At 38.9% G+C, this 20,039-nt stretch overlaps 1 protein-coding gene across 11 annotated transcripts in view; it reads right to left on the bottom strand.

Moving 5' to 3' along the window:
* cadpsa (Ca2+-dependent activator protein for secretion a) overlaps positions 1 to 20,039 on the bottom strand; it is a 193,802-nt gene that overhangs the window by 150,465 nt on the left and 23,298 nt on the right. For all 11 annotated transcript variants that reach the window (XM_067432441.1, XM_067432431.1, XM_067432432.1 and 8 more), the window contains exons 3-4: positions 11,394 to 11,507; positions 4,398 to 4,730 (exon numbers count right to left, since the gene is read on the bottom strand). In XM_067432441.1, coding sequence (XP_067288542.1) covers positions 4,398 to 4,730; positions 11,394 to 11,507 — 447 coding nt within the window. The remainder of the gene's footprint in view (positions 1 to 4,397; positions 4,731 to 11,393; positions 11,508 to 20,039) is intronic.

Raw genomic sequence — 20,039 nt, 5'->3', positions numbered from 1 at the left:
TTTTTTTTTTTTGATATACTTAGTTAGGCTAGTAGTATTTTTTTTCCCAATGGTGCCAAAAATATTTTTCCATAAAAACCTAAATATCTATATTATGATGTACACCAATCAGGCATAATATTAGTAAAAGTGAGGTGAAGTGAATAACACTGATTATCTCTTCATCACGGCGCAGCACGTAAACATTTTGTCCTCAAAGTTGTTAGATGCAGGAAAAATGGGAAAAAGTTTTTAAAGGGGGGGTGAAATGCTGTTTCATGCATACTGATCTTTTTACACTGTTAAAGACTTGGAATCCCATACTAAACATGGACAAAGTTTCAAAAGTTAAGGTGGACGTTTGATGGGAGTATTTCTTTGTCAAAAATACTACTTCCGGTTAGTCATAAGTTTCGGCAAGTTTTTTGCGATCATGCGTCCCCTTTGACGTTAATGGGGGCGGAATTTCCTTGTATGGGCCTTACGGACAATTCTACCGGAAGAGCGTGAGAGAGAGAGAGAGGGAGAGAGCAAAAGTAACAGGCTACGCCCATCAAAGCGCTGGCTCGTAGGCTGCTGCACAGGTGATTAACAATGACATCAAAAAGTGCGTTTTTGGTTGCCAGACCAAGACAGTCCTGCACAGATTCCACAAAAACCCCGCGGTAAGGCAACAATGGATGGAATTTGCTTTTCCGGATCAGCAACTGAGTTGCGCGAATGTTTATATCTGTTTGCTGCATTTCGGTGCCGACTGTTTGATAAACAAGGCCCAGCTCGACGCCGGATTTTCCAATCGCCTAATGCTGAAGGATGGAGCAGTCCCAACGATAAAGGTCCCAACGTTAGAACCGCGGGCGGTGAGTTAGACTGCTTCAAATGTCTGTGTTTTTGCCTATGCTCATCAAGTAGCCCAAACATGATCACGTATAGTTACTATATATATATTACTATATATAGAAATTGATCAATGGAGCATGCGATGTGTTGTGCGTGTACATTTGTTTAGCTGGCCACTATATGTGTAACTTTATGTTTGTGTATTGTAAAAGCACTCCAAACAACAATACACAAAGAGTGGGGAAATATGTTGAACTAAATAAGCGCGCTTCTTCATTCAAATGCGCTACTATTCCGTGTCTTTCTATGTAAACACTAACTTAGCCTGCCTTGCAAAACCAGTCCGCTTAATAACGTTACAATTGTCTACACAAACCACGCGTAAACACACACACGTGCACAACTGCACTTCCCACATGTACACCTTCAAAGACAAAAATACGACGATATAATTATAATTCAAGTATAAATATGTAAATAACACAAGCCGCTAAGCATATTATATAGTTAGTGTATAACTTGTACCACATAGAGACGTCCTGCTCTAGTCGTTTTTGCTGCTGCTCCTGTTCAACTGCAGCCTCTGGGTCTGATTCCGGATCATAGATGTATGGCTGTATCTGATTAAAAGCCATATTTTTATTTTGAATAAAGTTTTTTTCCCGCTGTTAGGGATGACACAGCTTTACGACGCACTCGACTCAACACAATAGCAGCAGCGAGCACACGTCATTATTTAGCTCCGCTCACACGACACGCCCCCACCCGCTCGGCTTTTTTCGGAAAGACTCGGAACAGCGCATCTTTCTTATATAATTATTAAAAAAATAAAGACTTTTCGGAGATATGCAGGATGCAATGCTACTCTATAGGTACTCAAGATTGACATGACACTGACTGAAACTGAGTGTTTCACCCCCCCCTTTAATAAAATTTGACAAGGAACAAATTGTGATTGCTTGACGACTAGATCAGAGCATTCCTAAAACTGCAGCTCTTGTGGGGTGTCTCCAGTCTGCAGTGGTCAGTATCTATTAAAACTGGTCCAAGGAAGGAAGAGTGGTGAACAAGCAACAGGGTCATGGGCGGGCGGCTAAGGCTCATTGATGCACGTGGTGAGCTAAGGCTGGCTCTGTGTGGTCTGATCAAGCAGATGAGCTATTGAAGCTCAAATTGCTCAAGAAGTTAATGCTGGTTCTGATAGAAAGGTGTCAGAATACACAGTGCATCATACCAGGATGGACTATGGGAAGAAAGCAAGCCGGCAGAGCCAGTGTGATTCTTTGGGCAATGGTCTGCTGGTAAACCTTGGCCTTGCCATACATGTGGATGTTACTTTGACATGTACCAACTAAGCATTGTTGTAGACCATGTACACTATTTCATGGAAACGGTATTCCCTGGTGGCTGTGGCCTCTTTCAGCAGGATAATGCGTCCTGCCACAAAGCAAAAGAGGTTCAGTCATGGTTTGAGGAGCATAACAACAGTTTGAGGTGTTGACTTGGCCTCCAAATTCCCCAGATCTCAGTCAAATCGAGCATCTGTGGGATGTGCTGAACAAACAAATTCGATCCATGGAGGCCCCACATCGCAACTTACAGGACTTAAAGGATCTGCTGCTAACATACTGGAGCCAGATACCACAGCACACCTTCAGGGGTCTAGTGGAGTCAGAAAAAGGGGAACCAACACAATATTAGGATCATAATGTACCTTGCCTGGTAGGTACATCATTATCATGAATTAAAATTACTCATATCATGATATAAGATTTTGGTAAGTTTTGACTAACTTGACTAAATTTATAATAGATAATCTGTTAAGGAAATAGATTTTTTTCCTTTTTCATTCCTCCTTGTTGTAACAAATGCTACAGTTAAACAATTACAAGAACTATGTTCCTTTTTCATACGGCCAAGTACGTTAAAATCAAGATGATCTTTTTGAATTATTGACTAAACAATTGGTTTTTCCAATATGTAAAATGTGTTCTGCTAATAATGACAGATATTAGGTAACCATGGCTTTTAGATATTCCAAAATATGACAGGAAATTAACATTTTCAATATAAGTAAAATTAAGTACAGTTACGTAGTTTAACCTATCACAGCACTTTAATTTAGAAAATTCTGTCAAACTGATTTTACGGATGTTTTTAGGTCCTTAAATAAAACAAAATACACCATATCCTATGTAAATAAGTAATTGTGTGGCAAGCAGCGAGGCGAGGTGATAATGAGCGCCAGCTGCGCGACACACCGGTCTCGTCTCCCCATGGCGGAGTGACGGGATTATAAAAGGAGGAGCAAAGACAGTGGAAGACGAGAGAGGACCAGGATGTAATAAACGTTCGTGGAAATGGGAAGGAAGGAGGCGGGAACCGGCGAACATTCAACAACTTTTATTAAATAAACAAAACGAAAGTAAACCGTGGGCAGCCCCTCATGGACGACTGCCCGCACATACATAACAAAACATAAACAAAACAACGCAAAATCCAGGCCTGGTCCTCTCTCGTCTTCCACTGAGGTCCCTCGCCTCGCTGCTTGCAACAAATTGTTAACTAGGCTATTACTTTTTTGCAGTAATGTTATCAACGCATGTTTGGATGATTCCGTCCTTCGGATGAGACGTTAAACCGAGGTCCTGACTCTCTGTGGTCATTAAAAATCCCATGGCACTTCTCGTAAAAGAGTAGGGGTGTAACCCCGGTGTCCTGGCCAAATTCCCTTGATTGGCCCTTACCAATCATGGCCTCCTAATAATCCCCATCCACTGAATTGGCTCTATCACCCTCTCTCCTCTCCACCTATCGCTGGTATGTGGTGAGCGCACTGGCGCCGTTGTACTGTGGCTGCCGTCGCATCATCCAAGTGGATGCTGCACAATGGTGGTGGTTGAGGAGAGACCCCTGACATGAGTGTGAAGCGCTTTGGGTGTACAGTAGTACATTTGAAAGTGCTATATAAATGCCTCATTCATTCATTCATTCATTCATACCAAAGACCATTTTGTTAAATTAAACAAACAAATAAATAAATCTCATGAGGGAGCATGTCCCGGGACCCTGCTAAATGATTCCCCCCACCCCCCTAATCGAATGTGGGACTGAAGGGGACTTGATTCCACAGATTTCATGTCAATGTGGGCACTCACTGACTTGTGTTTAAAATGTGCACATTTCAGCAGCGATTCTAATAATAATAATAAAAAAAAATCTTCTAACTGAAGGATGATTTGCAAATTCACACCCTCTCAGCAAAGGCACTATCGCCTTCCCTCAGTCTGCTGCAGGAAGCTTGACAGTTGTTTTTCTGGTTACTGCAGATGCTTTCTAGACTGGTTTCAAGCAATTTGAAATGACACATAATTACTCTTTCTTTCAAGCCAACTCTTGGGTTTAGTCATCTTCACCAAAAAAAAAGAAGAAAGAAAAGCATGGCAAAAATCTAATTACAGAGCCAAACACAGACTCACATAATTACATATATCTCTATTTTTTTTCCATATCTGCAGCAGATACAAGTGTGCACTTTCTTGACACTGAACAGACTTGCATGCATGTCCCCTGCTTACCTGACAAGCATTATACAGCAGCTGGTGCTCAAACTTCTTAATTCCAAGAATCTGTTGGAACATTTCATACAGCTGGTCCTTGCTGAGAATGAGCTCAGAGGCAGCGCTGGCTGTCATGCGCTGCTGGTGTTTGCGTGGGTCCTCTTCTCCCCTGTAGATGGTATCAAACTTGGCCATCCACGAGCTGAGGACCGTCTCCTTGCTCAGACCATCGATCTCGGGCAGGCTGCGGACACGCTTCTCAATGTGCTTCTTGAAGACCTCACGGGAGTCACTGGCCGAGCAACCACCGCTTTGGACCATGCGTGAAACGCGGTCGCTTTTAAGGAAAATCTGTGATCAAACATAAATCTAGTTACAGTAATGAACCAGGCATTTATTTGAAATAAAATTAGAATGTAAAACAAATGATTTATATTTTTGTGTATTTTAAAATGTATTTTTTTCCTTTAATGGCAAAACTGAATTGTCAGAAGCTCTAGTTTGGTATTACTTCAGAAACTATTGTAATATGTTGATTGGTGCTCAAAAACATTTCTTATCATCAATGCCGAAATCCTGCTTAATATTTTTTTGTGGAAACCATAATACATTTTATATACATTTTTGAGGATTTTTTAATTAATAGAATATTAATTATGACAGCATTTATTTAATCATTTCAATGCATTTTTGGCTGAATAAAGTATTAATTACTTACTGACCAAAAATAGTACAGTGTAGTGTATATAGTATATCCTTATAATTGTTTATAAGTATACAAACACACTCCAACTATGGTTTTTAAAAGTTTCAGTAAACACAAAAGCTAGAGACATTCGCGAATAAAAAATAGATAGTCGCAAACAGATAATATATTTGCCAGAGGAAGTTACCATAGCAACAGCAGTCTGCTTGAGGCTCATTATTGGATATATACTGTTATACTCATTTTTAATATACTTATATTATATATCATAAATATATGTGTTTTGTTTAAAAAAATAATCTTATATTATATTTAGATTCACATATTCTCAATTTGGTTTGTACTAAAATTTGTCAAGGATCAGGAAGTGGAGGACCCAGATGCAGAGTGAACAAAAGGACAGTTTATTAAAAAGACAGATCAACAAGACACAAGAGGGTAGTGGATGAGTGACAGTCCAAACACCAGGGCAGGGGACAGACACCACGACGACAGGCAGGGGAGGATGACCACTGAGACCAGTCCAGGCAGCCAATGAACTTGACGCCAGCTCGTGAGGCAACACCAGGCAGGGCGATGGTGGACCAATCCAGGCAGGAACCAGGGGCTTGAGGGTCTCACAGAATTAGCTCCCTTCTTGGCTGAGAGGGAGTGGAGACAGCGGCCAGGGAAAAACTTAGGACAGAAAACACAGGACACACACACACAAGACACTAGACAAGACAACAAGAAACAACAGACAAACTGAGAACTATGACTAAATTAAACAAAAACTTAAAATAATAACTGGAGCTAGAAAACATGAAAAAATAAATAAAACAAAAATCAATCTCTATAAAAAGACTGAACTAAAAAATAAGTGGAAAACAGGAAAAATAAAATAAAAAGGTAAGCTATCAAAACCAAGAAAACTAAACAATAAGGCTAAAGAGAAATGCCAAAATAAAACCTGGAGAAAATGAGCAAAATAAAGACAGAAACTACCCTAGACTCAAAAACTCAGAAACAAAGAAAAAACTGAAAATAAATGCAAAGCTAGAAAAACAGGAGACACTAAAACTAGAAAAGGCTAGACAAGGAGCTAGAGACATGTACGCACAAGCAAACGCTCACAAACATACACAACGAACCAGCAAAGACAAGAGGGAAGGTAGCACAATATAAAGGGACCAGAGCACATGAGGAACAGGTGAGCACAATTAGTGAACCGAGGACTAGACCAGACTAAACAAGGGGGCGTGGTAACAGCAAACAAGGAGGTAGGACAAGAGGAACACATGACAGACACAAAGAGAGACAGATCCATGCACTAAGACACAACACAAACATAGAAACATTAAACAAAGACAAAACAGACAGAGCTGCCAGGTTAGAACCCTGACAAAATTAACATCAATATTTTGTGCCATAATAATATCCTTTTTTTAATGCACAATGCAACATTCTAATATGGAAAACTTATATTTATATATTTTTATTTTAGGTTTTGTTGATCAAAATGAATGTAAAACATCCGTATTCCCTTATAGAACAATATTGTATATTACATAACTGTATACACAAAGGTATATTGCATACACATTTTCAGATTCATTTAGTGGTATAAGGCTTATTAAAACGAACAACCCCCAAAGTGTGGATGGACTCAGACAATCAGAAGCCAAGATAGTTTCTCTCTATTCCAACCAAAGCAATTTTTCAGAGTGCAAAATCATTGTCTGCAGGTCAGCGCAACCTTGTTAAATGGTGATCAAGACACTTGAAAAGTACTTCGTCTTAAATTAGACAAGATTTTCCCTGTGTCATACAGTTCAGAGTCGAGGCCTGATTCATAACAAGATAAAATTGGTGCGAATCTGGCAGTGCAGAACCTGGCTGACAGTGTGTAGAAGGGTTTAAGCTTATATTTATTTAATCTATTCTTTCACCCTTTTTATTTTTGTATTCTCCCACCTCTCATATTTTTAACCTCAGTCTACCTCTCTCCATTGGACACAATTCCCTTAACGTGCCTGGATAAGCAGGGGAGATGAGTTGACAGAGAGGGAACATCCAGCACAAATTCAATAAGAGTATCAGGGTTTAATTGAATTGAAAAAGCTGGCTTTGGCTGTGCCTGAATACAAAAGGCATTTCACTCATTAGTTTCACCTCATTAAATTACCACCCATACTGACAGAATCTCCTTTTCACCCAGTACTCTAGCTTGTGCTGCAATTTATTTCCTATTCACCTTTTCTAGGTCATAAAAGATTATATATCACCTTAAATACCAGTAAAGTATATATCACTTTAAGATTACTTATCAGCAAGGCAAAGTTTTATAATCCTTTGCGAGATTTATTTCCTCTATCCTCTTCATTTTGTAACTTCTAAAATTTAACAGGTTAATTGCAACTATTTGCTTATGTATTTAATATATGCACATATACAGATTACTCTGCTCATCAAATCACCATAAAGCAAACAGCTTAAAATTTCTAAACAATCCCCTTTAAACTGCATTATATTAATGGGAGATACAAAGGATTCGTTTAGATGTCCTCAAAAGCCAACCAGTGGTACCTGACCACGACTTTCAACACCAACATTATTCAAAAGCACTTTTACCAGCATACAATATAATGTGGTTTAAACAGGCATTTCTTTGCTGTTTGTATTTTGCTAAGTTTCATTCGGCTTTAAACAACCAACACAATCATCCTGGGCTCTATAATGACACTTATTGGTGTCAAACATCGTGAAAAAGCATTTTTAGTTGTGTTTCGGGCAACTTTGATTTATTTATTATGCTAATAAAAGTAAATAGCAGGTTACCTAGATAAAGTGAGCAGTAGTCAGCTGGTCATGATACACACATGACAGACCACTCTTACAGTTCTGTTCAAAATTATTCAACCCCCAATGCTGTAAATGGTTTTAGGGAATTTTGTACATTTGTAATTGTATTCAGAATGAAATCCTACAAGGACTTCTTAAAGAACCATATGCAACTAAAATGACATCAATTAGTTTTGTAATACAGTAGTAAATGTTTCTTTTGTGAATTCTTTATTGACACAATTATTCAACCCCTTAAAAACTACCACTCTGAAGAACAGAGGTTCATTAAAGTGTTTTCAATCAGGTATTGAAAACACCTGTGGATGTCAGGGAGCAGCAATAAAGCCTAAGCACCAATTAGGCAGCTTTAAAATGACTGTGATACTCAGCTCCTTCTAGACATTTACTGGTGTGGTTACAAATATGGTGAAGTCAAGAGAATGGTCCAGGAAGACAAGAGAAGAGGTGATTACTCTTCACAGGAAGGGCAATGGCTATAAGAAGATTGCAAAGATGTTAAACATACCAAGAGACACCATAGGAAGCGTCATTTGCAAATTCAAGGCAAAGGGCACTGTTGAAACGCTACCTGGTCGTGGCAGAAAGAAGATGCTGACTTCGACTGCTGTGCGCTACCTGAAGCGTAGAGTGAAGAAAAGTCCCTGTGTGACTGCTGAGGAACTGAGAAAAGATTTGTCAGATGTGGGTACTGAAGTTTCTGCTCAGACAATACAGCACATCCTGCGTAATGAAGGCCTCCATGCCAGAACTCCCAGGCACACCCCCTTGCTGTCTCCAAAGAATAAGAAGAGTCGACTGCAGTATGCCAAAAGTCATGTGTACAAACCACAGAAGTTTTGGAATAGTGTTCTGTGGACTGATGAAACTAAATTAGAACTGTTTGGGCCAATGATTCAACGCTATGTTTGGAGGAGGAAGAACAAGGCCTATGAAGAAAAGAACACCTTGCCTACTGTGAAGCATGGCCGGGGGGATCAATCATGCTTTGGGGCTGTTTTGCTTCTGCACGTACTGGGAAGCTTCAGCGTGTGCAAGGTACCATGAATTCTCTTCAGTACCAGGAGATATTGGATGAAAATGTGATACAGTCCGTCACAAACCTGAGGCTTGGGAGATGTTGGACCTTTCAACAGGACAATGATCTCAAGCATACCTCCAAGTTCCCTAGAGCATGGTTGCGGATTAAAGGCTGGAACATTTTGAAGTGGCCATCGCAGTCACCAGACTTAAATCCGATTGAGAACCTCTGGTGGGACTTAAAGAAAGCAGTTGCAGTGCGCAAGCCTAAGAATGTGACTGAACTGGAGGCTTTTGCCCATGATGAATGGGCGAAGATACCCGTAGATCGCTGCAATACATTTGTGTCAAGATATGCTTCACGTTTAAAAGTTACGTGAAGCATACTAAGTACTAAGATTGAATGTCACTTGGGGGTTGAATAAAACTGATAATGATGTGAGCTCAGAAAAGACATTTGTGGTTATTTCATTATAAATGTTATGTTATATTTGTCTGACCTACACCTGCCTCTTTGATTTAATTGTGAGCAGGATGACTTAATGATCAAAATCAATGGGTACGCGTTTACATGCACACCAGTAGGCTGATAACTCCAAAAAATCAGCTTTTTGAAATAACCAGTTTTCACCGTTTACATGCAAACCAGTAAACGGACAACGCAATTACATGACTATTTATAAACCAGGTTATTTCCTTGCAGTGCCGTCAAAAATAATAATGTCCATATATCTAACTCTGAGTTTTTCAAATGTTACGTCAGTTGTGATGTTAAATAAAGCGTGCACCGTGTCAGCGGGAGATTTACGGCTCATATTATCCCTTATGCAGCGTTTTGACTGAACCTCTTCTAGGCTACTTCTGCTGCATGAGAAAAGAGAACACCTCTTTACAATTTTCTGGGTCTTAAACGAGTCTGCGTTTGTGTTATATGTCCTTATTTCATGCAAACGCTAGCTCGCTCTGTCTGGATGCATTTAAATCTGCTCTAAGTTTGCGTTTTTGTCACCTATCACACATGCGCACTTCAATAAGCCGACAGAAAGCAGGTTAATGCGTTTACATGCAGCGCGGAATCGAGGTAAGAGGCAAAAAACTACCTGTTCCGACCAGTTTATGCTTACGCCGTTTATGATATTACTCCGATAAAAGAAAACGGGTTACCGCGTTTACATGACCATGTTCATTGCGGAAGACGAGAGAGGACCAGGCCTGGAATTTATGGTTAGTGGGCAGTCGTCCGTGAGGGGCTGCCCACGTTTTATCTTGCGGTTTTACTTTCGTTTTGTTTATTTATTTGGAATAAAGTTTGTTGAAACGTTCGCCGGTTCCAGCCTTCTTCCTTCCATCCACGAACTGTATTACAGCACCCAATGTCAAACCGACCAAAATAATCAATTTCAGTGGGGGTTGAATAATTTTGAGGTTTTTTTAATACCTGACATTTTGGAACAATATTTGTGATCCGTGCTGGCAAAAATGAGTCAAAATGAGCTAAATTATTAAAAACCTTCAAAATGATGTATGATTTGTTTAAATCATACAAAAAAATAGGTACACGTTTGAAGTTGATAGAGTCAGCAAAGTCAATTCTCAGAAAAATCGAGTTCAAGTTTTCTGAAGGTTCCGAAACAAAAATCATCTAGCAAACATACCTCAAAGTCCCTAGTTATAGCACCACATTTTGACACACACTACTTATAAAGTGGTTTTGCAAAAGATTGAATGTACTGTAAAATTCTTGTTTCAGCTCATTTTTTCCTGTCTGCAGTTTTTAAATTAGGTCAAATTAGGCTATTGTCCTTTTATATCAAAAAGAAAAAAATACATTTTAAGAACAGTAAAAAGTTTATCCAGTGTCAACATTAAAATACTGTATGTTCTTCAATCTGCACTCTAAATTATTAATTAATATTTATATTCAACATGTATGTATTCAATTGATTAAAAGTGAAAGAAAATAATTTTACAGTGTTGCAAAATATTATTATTATTATTATAATTTTTAATGCTGTTCTTTTGAACTTTCTATTCACCAAATAATTCTGGTTTCCACAAACATATTAAGCAGCATGACAATAATTACAATGTTTTAATTACAACAATGATAATAATTTAAATTAAATCAGCATACTATAGATTGATTTCCAAAGGATCAGAATGATCAGAATCTGAATGACACTGAAGTTTTTAAATTGTAATAATATTTCCCAATTACTTTCCAATTTTATTGTATTATTAATCAAACAAATGTAGCCTTGGTGAGCATAAGATACTTTTTTTAAAAACATTTTTTTTTAAATCCTACCGACCACCAACAGTAGTGTATGGGCTGGATTAGACATTACAAAGCAAACTGAGAAAACCAGTGGATAGATGAGCTATTTTGACATTCACTGGAAGTGTAACTCCAGTCTTGTTGCACTGATGAATAAAATGAGCCTAACCTCATAGTAGCTTTGGACAGCGTTGATGAAGGCTTCATCGGCTACAATCTGAGTCTCTCCATTCAGGAAGGCCTGGAAACGATCTTTCACTGTCTGAAGGTGCTGCTTGCTGATCTGAGATGGGAACACATCAGATAGACACAAATTTAAATATATTACTGAATTTCACTCTGTGACCTCAAATCATTTGTTAATGGAAAACAAAACTCTCAAAAGAACACAAATGTTAAGAGCATCTGTTATAAGAATGGAACATCTTTATTCATGGAAAGAAAAGATTGGATGGATTTTGGCAATGTGGTTTTTTGGTGGCCAGAGGTCAGGTTCAAAAACAAATCTTCCTAATAAAGAATTGAAGAAATTTCTTAAAGGCCCCCAAAATCAAAATAGATTGTTTTTTACTTTTAGTATGACCATGTGCCTTAAAGGGTTAGTTCACCCAAAAATGAAATTTATGTCATTACTGACTCACCCTAATGTTGTTCCACACCCGTAAGACTTCCGTTCATCTTCGGAACACAGGTTAAGGTTAAGGTTAAGAATAAGCTGATGTGTTCCAAAACAATGACAAAATTAACATTTAGGAGATATATTCATTCAAAACAGTCTCTCACTTCCGATAAAGTGGATCACAGACTTTTGTGACATCAATGCAGATCTTATCACATCTTCTGTCCAATCAAATGCTCTCTAGAATCCACATGTAAAATCCATGTACATAAGTATTCACCTATTACATTAATTACAGCCTAAAGTCTTTTTGAGTATGATGCTACAAGCTTGGCACACCTATTTTTGGCCAGTTTCTCCCATTATTCATTGCAGGACCTCTAAAACTCTACCAGGTTGGATGGGAAGCATTGGTGCACAGCCATTTTCAGATCTCTCCAGAGATGTTCAATCGGGTTCAAGTCTTGGCTCTGGCTGGGCCACTCAAGGACATTCACAGAGTTGTCCCGTAGCCACTCCTTTGTTATCTTGGCTGTGGCTCAGGGTCATTGCCCTGATGGAAGACGAACCTTCGGCCCAGTCTGGCACTCTGGAGCAGGTTTTCATCAAGGATGTCTCTGTACATTGCTACATTCATCTTTCCCTCGATCCTGACTAGTCTACCAGTTCCTGTCGCTGAAAAAACATCAGCACAGCATGATGCTGCCACTGCCATACTTCACTGTAGGGATGGCATTGGCCTGGTGATGAGCGGTGCCTGGTCTCTTCTAGACATGACACTTGCCATTCAGGCCAAAGAGTTCAATCTTTGTTTCATCAGACCAGAGAATTTTGTTTCTCATATTCTGAGAGGGCATTTGGGAAACTCCAGGGGGACTGTCATGTGCCGTCTGGCTGCTCTACCATACAGGCCTGATTAGTGGAGTGCTACAGAGATAGTGGTTCTTCTGGAAGGTGCTCCTCTCTCCATAGAGAAACACTGGAGAGTGACAATCGAGTTCTTAGTCACCTCCCTGACTAAGGCCCTTCTCCCCTGATTGCTCAGTTTGGCCAGGCAGCCAGCTCAGGAAGAGTTTTGGTGGTTCCAAACTTCTTTCATTTACGACTGATGGAGGCCACTGTGCTCATTGGGACCTTGAATGCTGCAGAAATGTTTCTGTGCACTTTCCTAGATCTGTGACTCGATACAATCCTGTCTCGGAGGTCTACAGACAATTCCTTGGAATTCATGCTTCATCTGACATGCACTGTTAACTGTGGGACCTTATATAGATAGGTGTGTGCCTTTCCAAATAATGTCCAGTCCACTAAATTTACCACATGTGGAAGTTGTAGAAACATCTCAAGGTTGATCAATGGAAACAGGATGCACTTGAGCTCAATTTTAAGTGTCATGGCAAAAGCTGTGAATACTTATGTACATGTGATTTTTTGTAATAAATTTGCAAATATTACAAACAAACTTCTTTCACATTGTCATTATAGGGTATTGTTTTTAGAATTGAGAGAAAAAATAATAAATTGAATCATTTTTTAAATAAGGCAGTAACAAAATGTAGAACATGTGAAGCGCTGTGAATACTTTGTGGGTGCACTGTAAATTCCAAAGAAGTTTTTAATGTTCCAAAGTACATTACAGAGTAATCTACAAAGTAGAGTTTTATTCAGAAATTCTTAAGAAGTTCTCACAAATATTAAGAACATCTCATTTTTAAATAGTTAAGAAGATTTTTATTCTGAATGTTCTGTGAATCCGGCCCCAGAGAATTACTCCATTTGAATCTATCAGAGTAAGTTTGAATAAGTTTTCGATTTACTATGACCTAAGATCAGTTTGTCTTTCACTTAATGTTAAAATTAGCATTTGATGAAATGATGAATGTGGCCCTCTGAAAAAAAAAGAAAAGCCAAGCCTCACTTAATAGCAACAGATTTTTTTCCCCTAGTAAGTATTCTCCTCTAAGAAAAGTCCTTACTTACTATTCCCTAGTAAGTAAGGACCTCTTGGCAATTTCACATTGCAAAGCAGATCATATTTCAGCTGAGAGGCCATATACTGTAAAACCTCTAGATGACTGAAGTTAAGAGACACTGGCCGTTTCGAAACATCTCTATCCAACTGGATAGAGACTCCATTTGGAAGAAATGTGAAACACGCGTCTACATTACAGTGATTGCCCACAGTGCTACAGCTCTAAAACTGCTAATGAGTTTTGCTCATTATATGGATATGAAACCATGCTCTGTGTCTTTTAACAGTTAAGTCTTGTCTTATTTCCTTAAAGGGTTAGTTCACCTGAAAATTAAAATTCTGTCATAAATTACTCCCCCTTGTGTCGTTCCAAACCCTTAAGACTTTTGTTCATCTCTGGAACACAAATTAAGATATTTTTCATGAAATCTGAGAGCTCTCTGAACCCTCCATAGACAACTATTTAATTAACACTTTCACTGTAGTCAAATGGAAGATTTTAACAATGCCTTTATTACTTTTCTGGGCCTTGAAAGTGTTAATTAAATAGCTGTCTATTGAGGGGTCAGAGAGCTCTCAGATTTCATCAAAAATATCTTCATTTGTGTTCAAAGATCACAAGGTCTTACAGGTTTGGAACGACACAAGGGTAAATGATTAATGACAGAAATAATAAGTGAACAAACCAATATTACAATATTTTCAGAGCTTTTTTTATGTTCTGCTAAGCCAGTATTCATGTTCCAATTGTGACACTGAGGTGTTCTCCATTTCACTCATATTTGCAACACACAAATTATTAAGAGGCTGATAGCAGACTGAATCTCATCTTATAACCGAGTCAGGGAATTAATAATTATAGAGCTTATCCTGCGTTCCTCCCTCTCTCCCTTCAATAAGCATTTAAAAGTAAAATAAGCCATTCCATATCAAATGTGGGCTTTACTGGGAGTAACAGTGAAATATTGATACGTAATGAGATGGATTTGATCAGTTATTGTACATAAGAGGGACTTCTGGCTTTTTGAACCCACCTCGTGGCTGAAATGATTCATAACAAAAGAAAAATAACATTGACAATAGCCATATGACTCATTGCGTAGTCCTTTGTGATGCACAAAAGATTAGTTACACAGTTGGCCAGGTTACCTTGATATAAGTGGTACAAAACAAAAAGATAGAAATGACAGCAAATGTTCAAAAGAACATGTAATGAAAGAGTATGCACTTCAAACCATTGTTCTAAAGTATTATGGGTCTTTTTAATGCAATGAATCCACTCATAACCAATTTTACTACTGAAATGGGACACATTTGTGTAACATGATATTCGGTGAGAAAAACGAGTGGTTAAGACTGAAAGGGTCAGATACCAACAGCGCCAGTGCAACGCTCTTTTAGCTTAAAAACTACTGTCAAGATTTACTAAAGATGCACAGTGATAAATTAAATAAATAAATAAATAGCTTTTATTTATAACGCACATTTCATTCCGAAGAATCTCAAAGTGCAACAATGGGAAAAGGAAAAAATGAAAAAATAACAAAAATGAATAAAAAGTAAAAATATAGAATAATACAAACAATCAAAACACATAAAAGCCTTTCTGAACATAAAAGTCTTCAGTTCGGCTTTAAACTGGCCCAGGCTCTGTACTGCTCTCAGCTCCCTGGGATGGTGGTTCCAAAGCCACGGTCCATCTCCCATGGTACGAAGCCTGGTGATGGGGACTCTAAGAAGCAGGTGTCCTGATGATCTGAGGGTGCAGGTGGAGGATTTCAAAGTGATGAGTTCCTGTAGATATGGAGGTGCATGTCTGGTTATGCATTTAAGTGTGAGCAGGAGGATTTTGTAGTCGATCCGGGAAGAAACAGGGAGCCAGTGTAATGAGTGTAGGATGGAAGTTATGTGATTATATTTACGGACTCTCATAACAACTCTGGCAGCACTGTTTTGGATGTGCTGAAGAGTCCGTTGCAATAGTCCAGCCTGGTGGAGACAAAGGCATGGACAAGTTTCTCTGCATCTGGAAAGGTTAAAAGGGGACAGAGTTTGGGGATGTTTCGAAGGTGGTGAAAGGAAGTTTAACAAATGTGCTTAATGTGATCATTGAAGGTAAGCTGTGGGTCAAACCGAACCCCTAGATTTGTGAATGAGGAGGAGAAAGTGATGAGCTGAGATAAGGGAGAAGAGTGGATCTGATGAGGGGTGCCAACCAGCAGTGCCTCAGTTTTACTGGAGTTCAGCTGGAGGAAGTTACTTCCCATGCCCTAATCTCCTCAAGACATGTGGTGTCGTGACAGAGCTGTGGACGGGCTCGGGGCTGTTTTGATATAAAGTTGCGTGTCATCAGCATAACAATGAAAAGATAGTCCATGTCTGCTGATGACAGGATCAAGGGGAAGCATGTAGAGGATGAATAAGATTGGGCTGAGAACTGAACCCTGCGGAACACCGCATGTTACATGGAGCAGCCTGGACTCACATTCTCCCAATATAACACGCTCAGTCCTGTCAGAAAGGTAAGACTGAAACCACTGCAGTGCTGCTCCCGATAGTCCAACTGTATTGTGAAGGCAGTCCAGGAGGATGATATGGTCCACGGTGTTGAATGCCGCTGATAGTTTGAAGAGAATGAGCAGTGATGGTGATCCTGAACCAGCTGTCATCAGAAGGTCACCCTAAGCAGAGCTGTTTCGGTGCTGTGGGCCGAGCAAAAACCTGATTGAAATATCTCAAATAATTTGTTGTTTTTTAGATGGTTGTGGAGCTGAGAGGTGCCTTCCTTCTCTAGAACCTTTGACAGGAAGGTGAGGTTGGAGATCGGCCTATAATTAGCAAGGACCTCCGGGTCTAGGGTTGGTTTCTTAAGTATAGGACGGATGACAGCAGCTTTAAGGGCAGTAGGGACATGACCAATTTTGAGAATTAGCGCTGAAAAGGTGTGGACAGAGTTATTTTTGCGGCTGACCTTATTGCATATGTATTTGTAGAATTTTCTAGCCTGAATGCCAGCCGAACTTAGCCCCGCCCACAACATTTAAGGTCGGGAAGTTCGGTCTGGACTTAATCAGTTGTGTAGAATCTATGCTCAAGTATAGGTCTCTGTAGGTTAGTAGAGTTACCTGATCAGTGGGCGAGGTCATAAACAGAGGGGTGTTTTTCACTGCATTACCTGAATTGCCCACATCACAGTGTGCTCAACAATTCATTAAAATCATCCATTTTCATCTCATGTCGACTTTTAAAGGATCACTCCACTTTTTTGAAAATAGGCTCATTTTCATTTTTAAGTCCCTTAGAGTTAAACAGTTGAGTTTTACCCTTTTTTGAATCCATTTAGCCATCTCTGTATCTGGCGGTAGCACTTTTAGCATAGCTTAGCATACATCATTGAATCATATTAGACTATCAGCATCAGTGATCAAAAAAATGACCAAAGACTTTCAATATTTTTCCTATTTAAAACTTGACTCTTCTAAAGTTACATTGTGTAACCATGGAGACATTTGTGAGAGATTGATCAAATAAGGCTTTGACGGGACCAAACATTTTTTGCCAGCCGACAAATAATTTTCAATGCAGGAGACACGCTCTGAAGCCTCAGCACAGAACGTAACATCACTATCGGCAATTCCACATTCTATTTTAATCAAAATATAAATACCTCACCAGAATGCTACAACAAAACTACTAACGTTATATACTTCATCAACCAAATGGCTGCGAAAAACCCCACACTTAGTGATTGCATTCACAGGTAATGTTAGCTAAAGACAACAGCAGTGCTTTTCAATTTGATCATTCAAGTTAACAAAAAAATTATAATAATATTTTACTTACTGCCATAGGGGATGATACACTTCGCCCTGTCTGGCCATATCCTTTAGACGCCGTACTGTGGTAACAGTTTTGAGCAAACACATAGTTTCTTGTTTGAATCTACCAGTGTTTTGATATCTATGGTTCACAGCAGCCAACCACTGATCCTTTCATTACTTGATTTCCATTGGTATTCTGTGAAACATGATGATAGTATACACCTTCGACTCACTCAAAGCACAGACCCATGGCTAATCGCACAGTAAATCCACCACCTAATTTGCCAGCTGCAACTCTGCATTATCTGCAAAGACACAAACTTAGTGCCGGTCACATTGGAAGTTACCTATTTGAGGACTACTTTCAGGCACTGTGTAATATCATTGCACCGCTGCACCCATGGTATGACCGCAAAGTTCCATGATTACTACGCAGGAATCAGAAAATAGTTCCTATCTATAGCGGTATAAAAATCTTTTAAACTTTTAATTTTCTGTTGGTCTAAGTACACGATGTAACTACAGAATAGTCAAGTTTTAAATACCAAAAATATTATTCATATATATATATATATATATATATATATAGAGAGAGAGAGAGAGAGAGAGAGAGAGAGAGAGAGAGAGAGAGAGAGAGAGAGAGAGAGAGAGAGAGATTTAATTTATTTATAATATATTTATATTTATATATTTAATTTATATTCAAAAACGGTAAAACTCAACTGTTTAACTCTAAGAAAATTAGCCTATTTTCAAAAAAAGTGGAGTGTTTAAAGATGCTATGCAATGGTCTGGTTACAGTTTATTGTTCATTTAGTCTGACTCTATTCAATACAAACAAGCACACACTACGAATTGTTAAACAGAGGATCAATGTAAACATGATTTCCTTTAAATTTCACCATTGATTTATCTCAATGAGATACTGCATTTGCTTAATTTTCTTTTGTTTGTCACATCTGACCAGTAAACAGCAGCAGGCCTTTGATATGGTAGTGTGCCCAGCTCCAGGGTCTCAAACCATATGGTCTCTGTTTTCAGCATGTAGAACAGTGTGTGTGTGTGTGTGTGTGTGTGTGTGTGTGTGTGTGTGTGTGTGTGTGTGTGTGTGTGTGTGTGTGTGTGTGTGTGTGTGTGTGTGTGTGTGTGTGTGTGTGTCTTTATTTGAATGTTGGACATCTTTTTAGAATCCCAGGTGTTCCTCCTCATCGAGCATGTTGCCATGGTCACTGAGCACACATGAACACACCCTTTACCCCATTATCCCCTCTCAGGTTATCAGTATGACCTCATAACTATGAGAGGCAGCTGCATTAGCTCTATTACTCCCATGGTAACTGCAGGAATGATTATAGTGGATAGCCTGTTGATGTAGAGCAATTAAAGTGTATCCTCTAAACACTCTTCGTAATGTTCTCTTTACGTCACCATGACAATGCACACAAGTATTGAGGATCCCACATTGACCTTTTTCACAGACTGTGATGATTTGGTCATCATCAGCTGAAGAAAGAAATTCATACAGGTTTGAAACAACTTGTGGGTGAGTAAAGGATGACAGAATTTTTATTTTAAAGTGAACTATCCCTTTAAAATAGTCAACGTGACAACAGTAGGGGTGTAACGATATATTGTTAAACGATATATTACGATATGTAACGGGTTCAATCGTAATTTTATGAAGCGGCGAGAATACTTTTTGTGCACAAAAAAACTAAAGTAACGATTCAACAATTTCTACAGTGCAGCGCTTACAGGTTCTACATGGGAATGGCGGTTCCTTTTTGTCTGCCTTGTGTGTCAACATCACACGCACGCATGCGTCATGGTGCTCAGGACACTAGCATCGGAGACTGACAAGGAAGAGAAGAAATTGCTGAATAAAATTAAAATGTAGTTGTTTTGTTTTTTTGTGCACTAAAGGTATTCTTATCACCTCATAAAAATGTTGAAACTCATGAAGTTACATGGACTACTTTAACTATGTCTTTACTATCTTTCTGGGCCTTGAAAGTGGTACTTACATTGCAGTCTATGTGGTACTCTTTACTCTACTCGCACTAAACATTTTTGGAAAGTAATGCTACTTTTACTTGAATGTAGTTTGGGGCGGTTTTTCAGGGGCGGCCATCTTAGTAATGCACATCTTTTTCTTTTTTCTTTTTTGCCATGCAATAAGTAGTAGCCTATAAGAAATTCTGAAATCTTAAAACTGCTGAATAGTATCATGCACTTACGCTATATTTCTTACATTTCTAACACTAAAATAATATAATAGCAAAAAATATCTATTTCAGGCTGACTGAGCCAATGCACATGTAAACTGAATGCAAGTTTCACGACACCAACCACTGTAAAAATCTATACCTTGAATCTAGTGCAGTGGTCAACAGCATCTTCCAA

The sequence above is a fragment of the Pseudorasbora parva genome, chromosome 22 (assembly GCF_024679245.1).
Source record: "Pseudorasbora parva isolate DD20220531a chromosome 22, ASM2467924v1, whole genome shotgun sequence".
NCBI lineage: Eukaryota > Metazoa > Chordata > Actinopteri > Cypriniformes > Gobionidae > Pseudorasbora > Pseudorasbora parva.
This window is presented reverse-complemented; position numbering and strand designations above follow the sequence as displayed.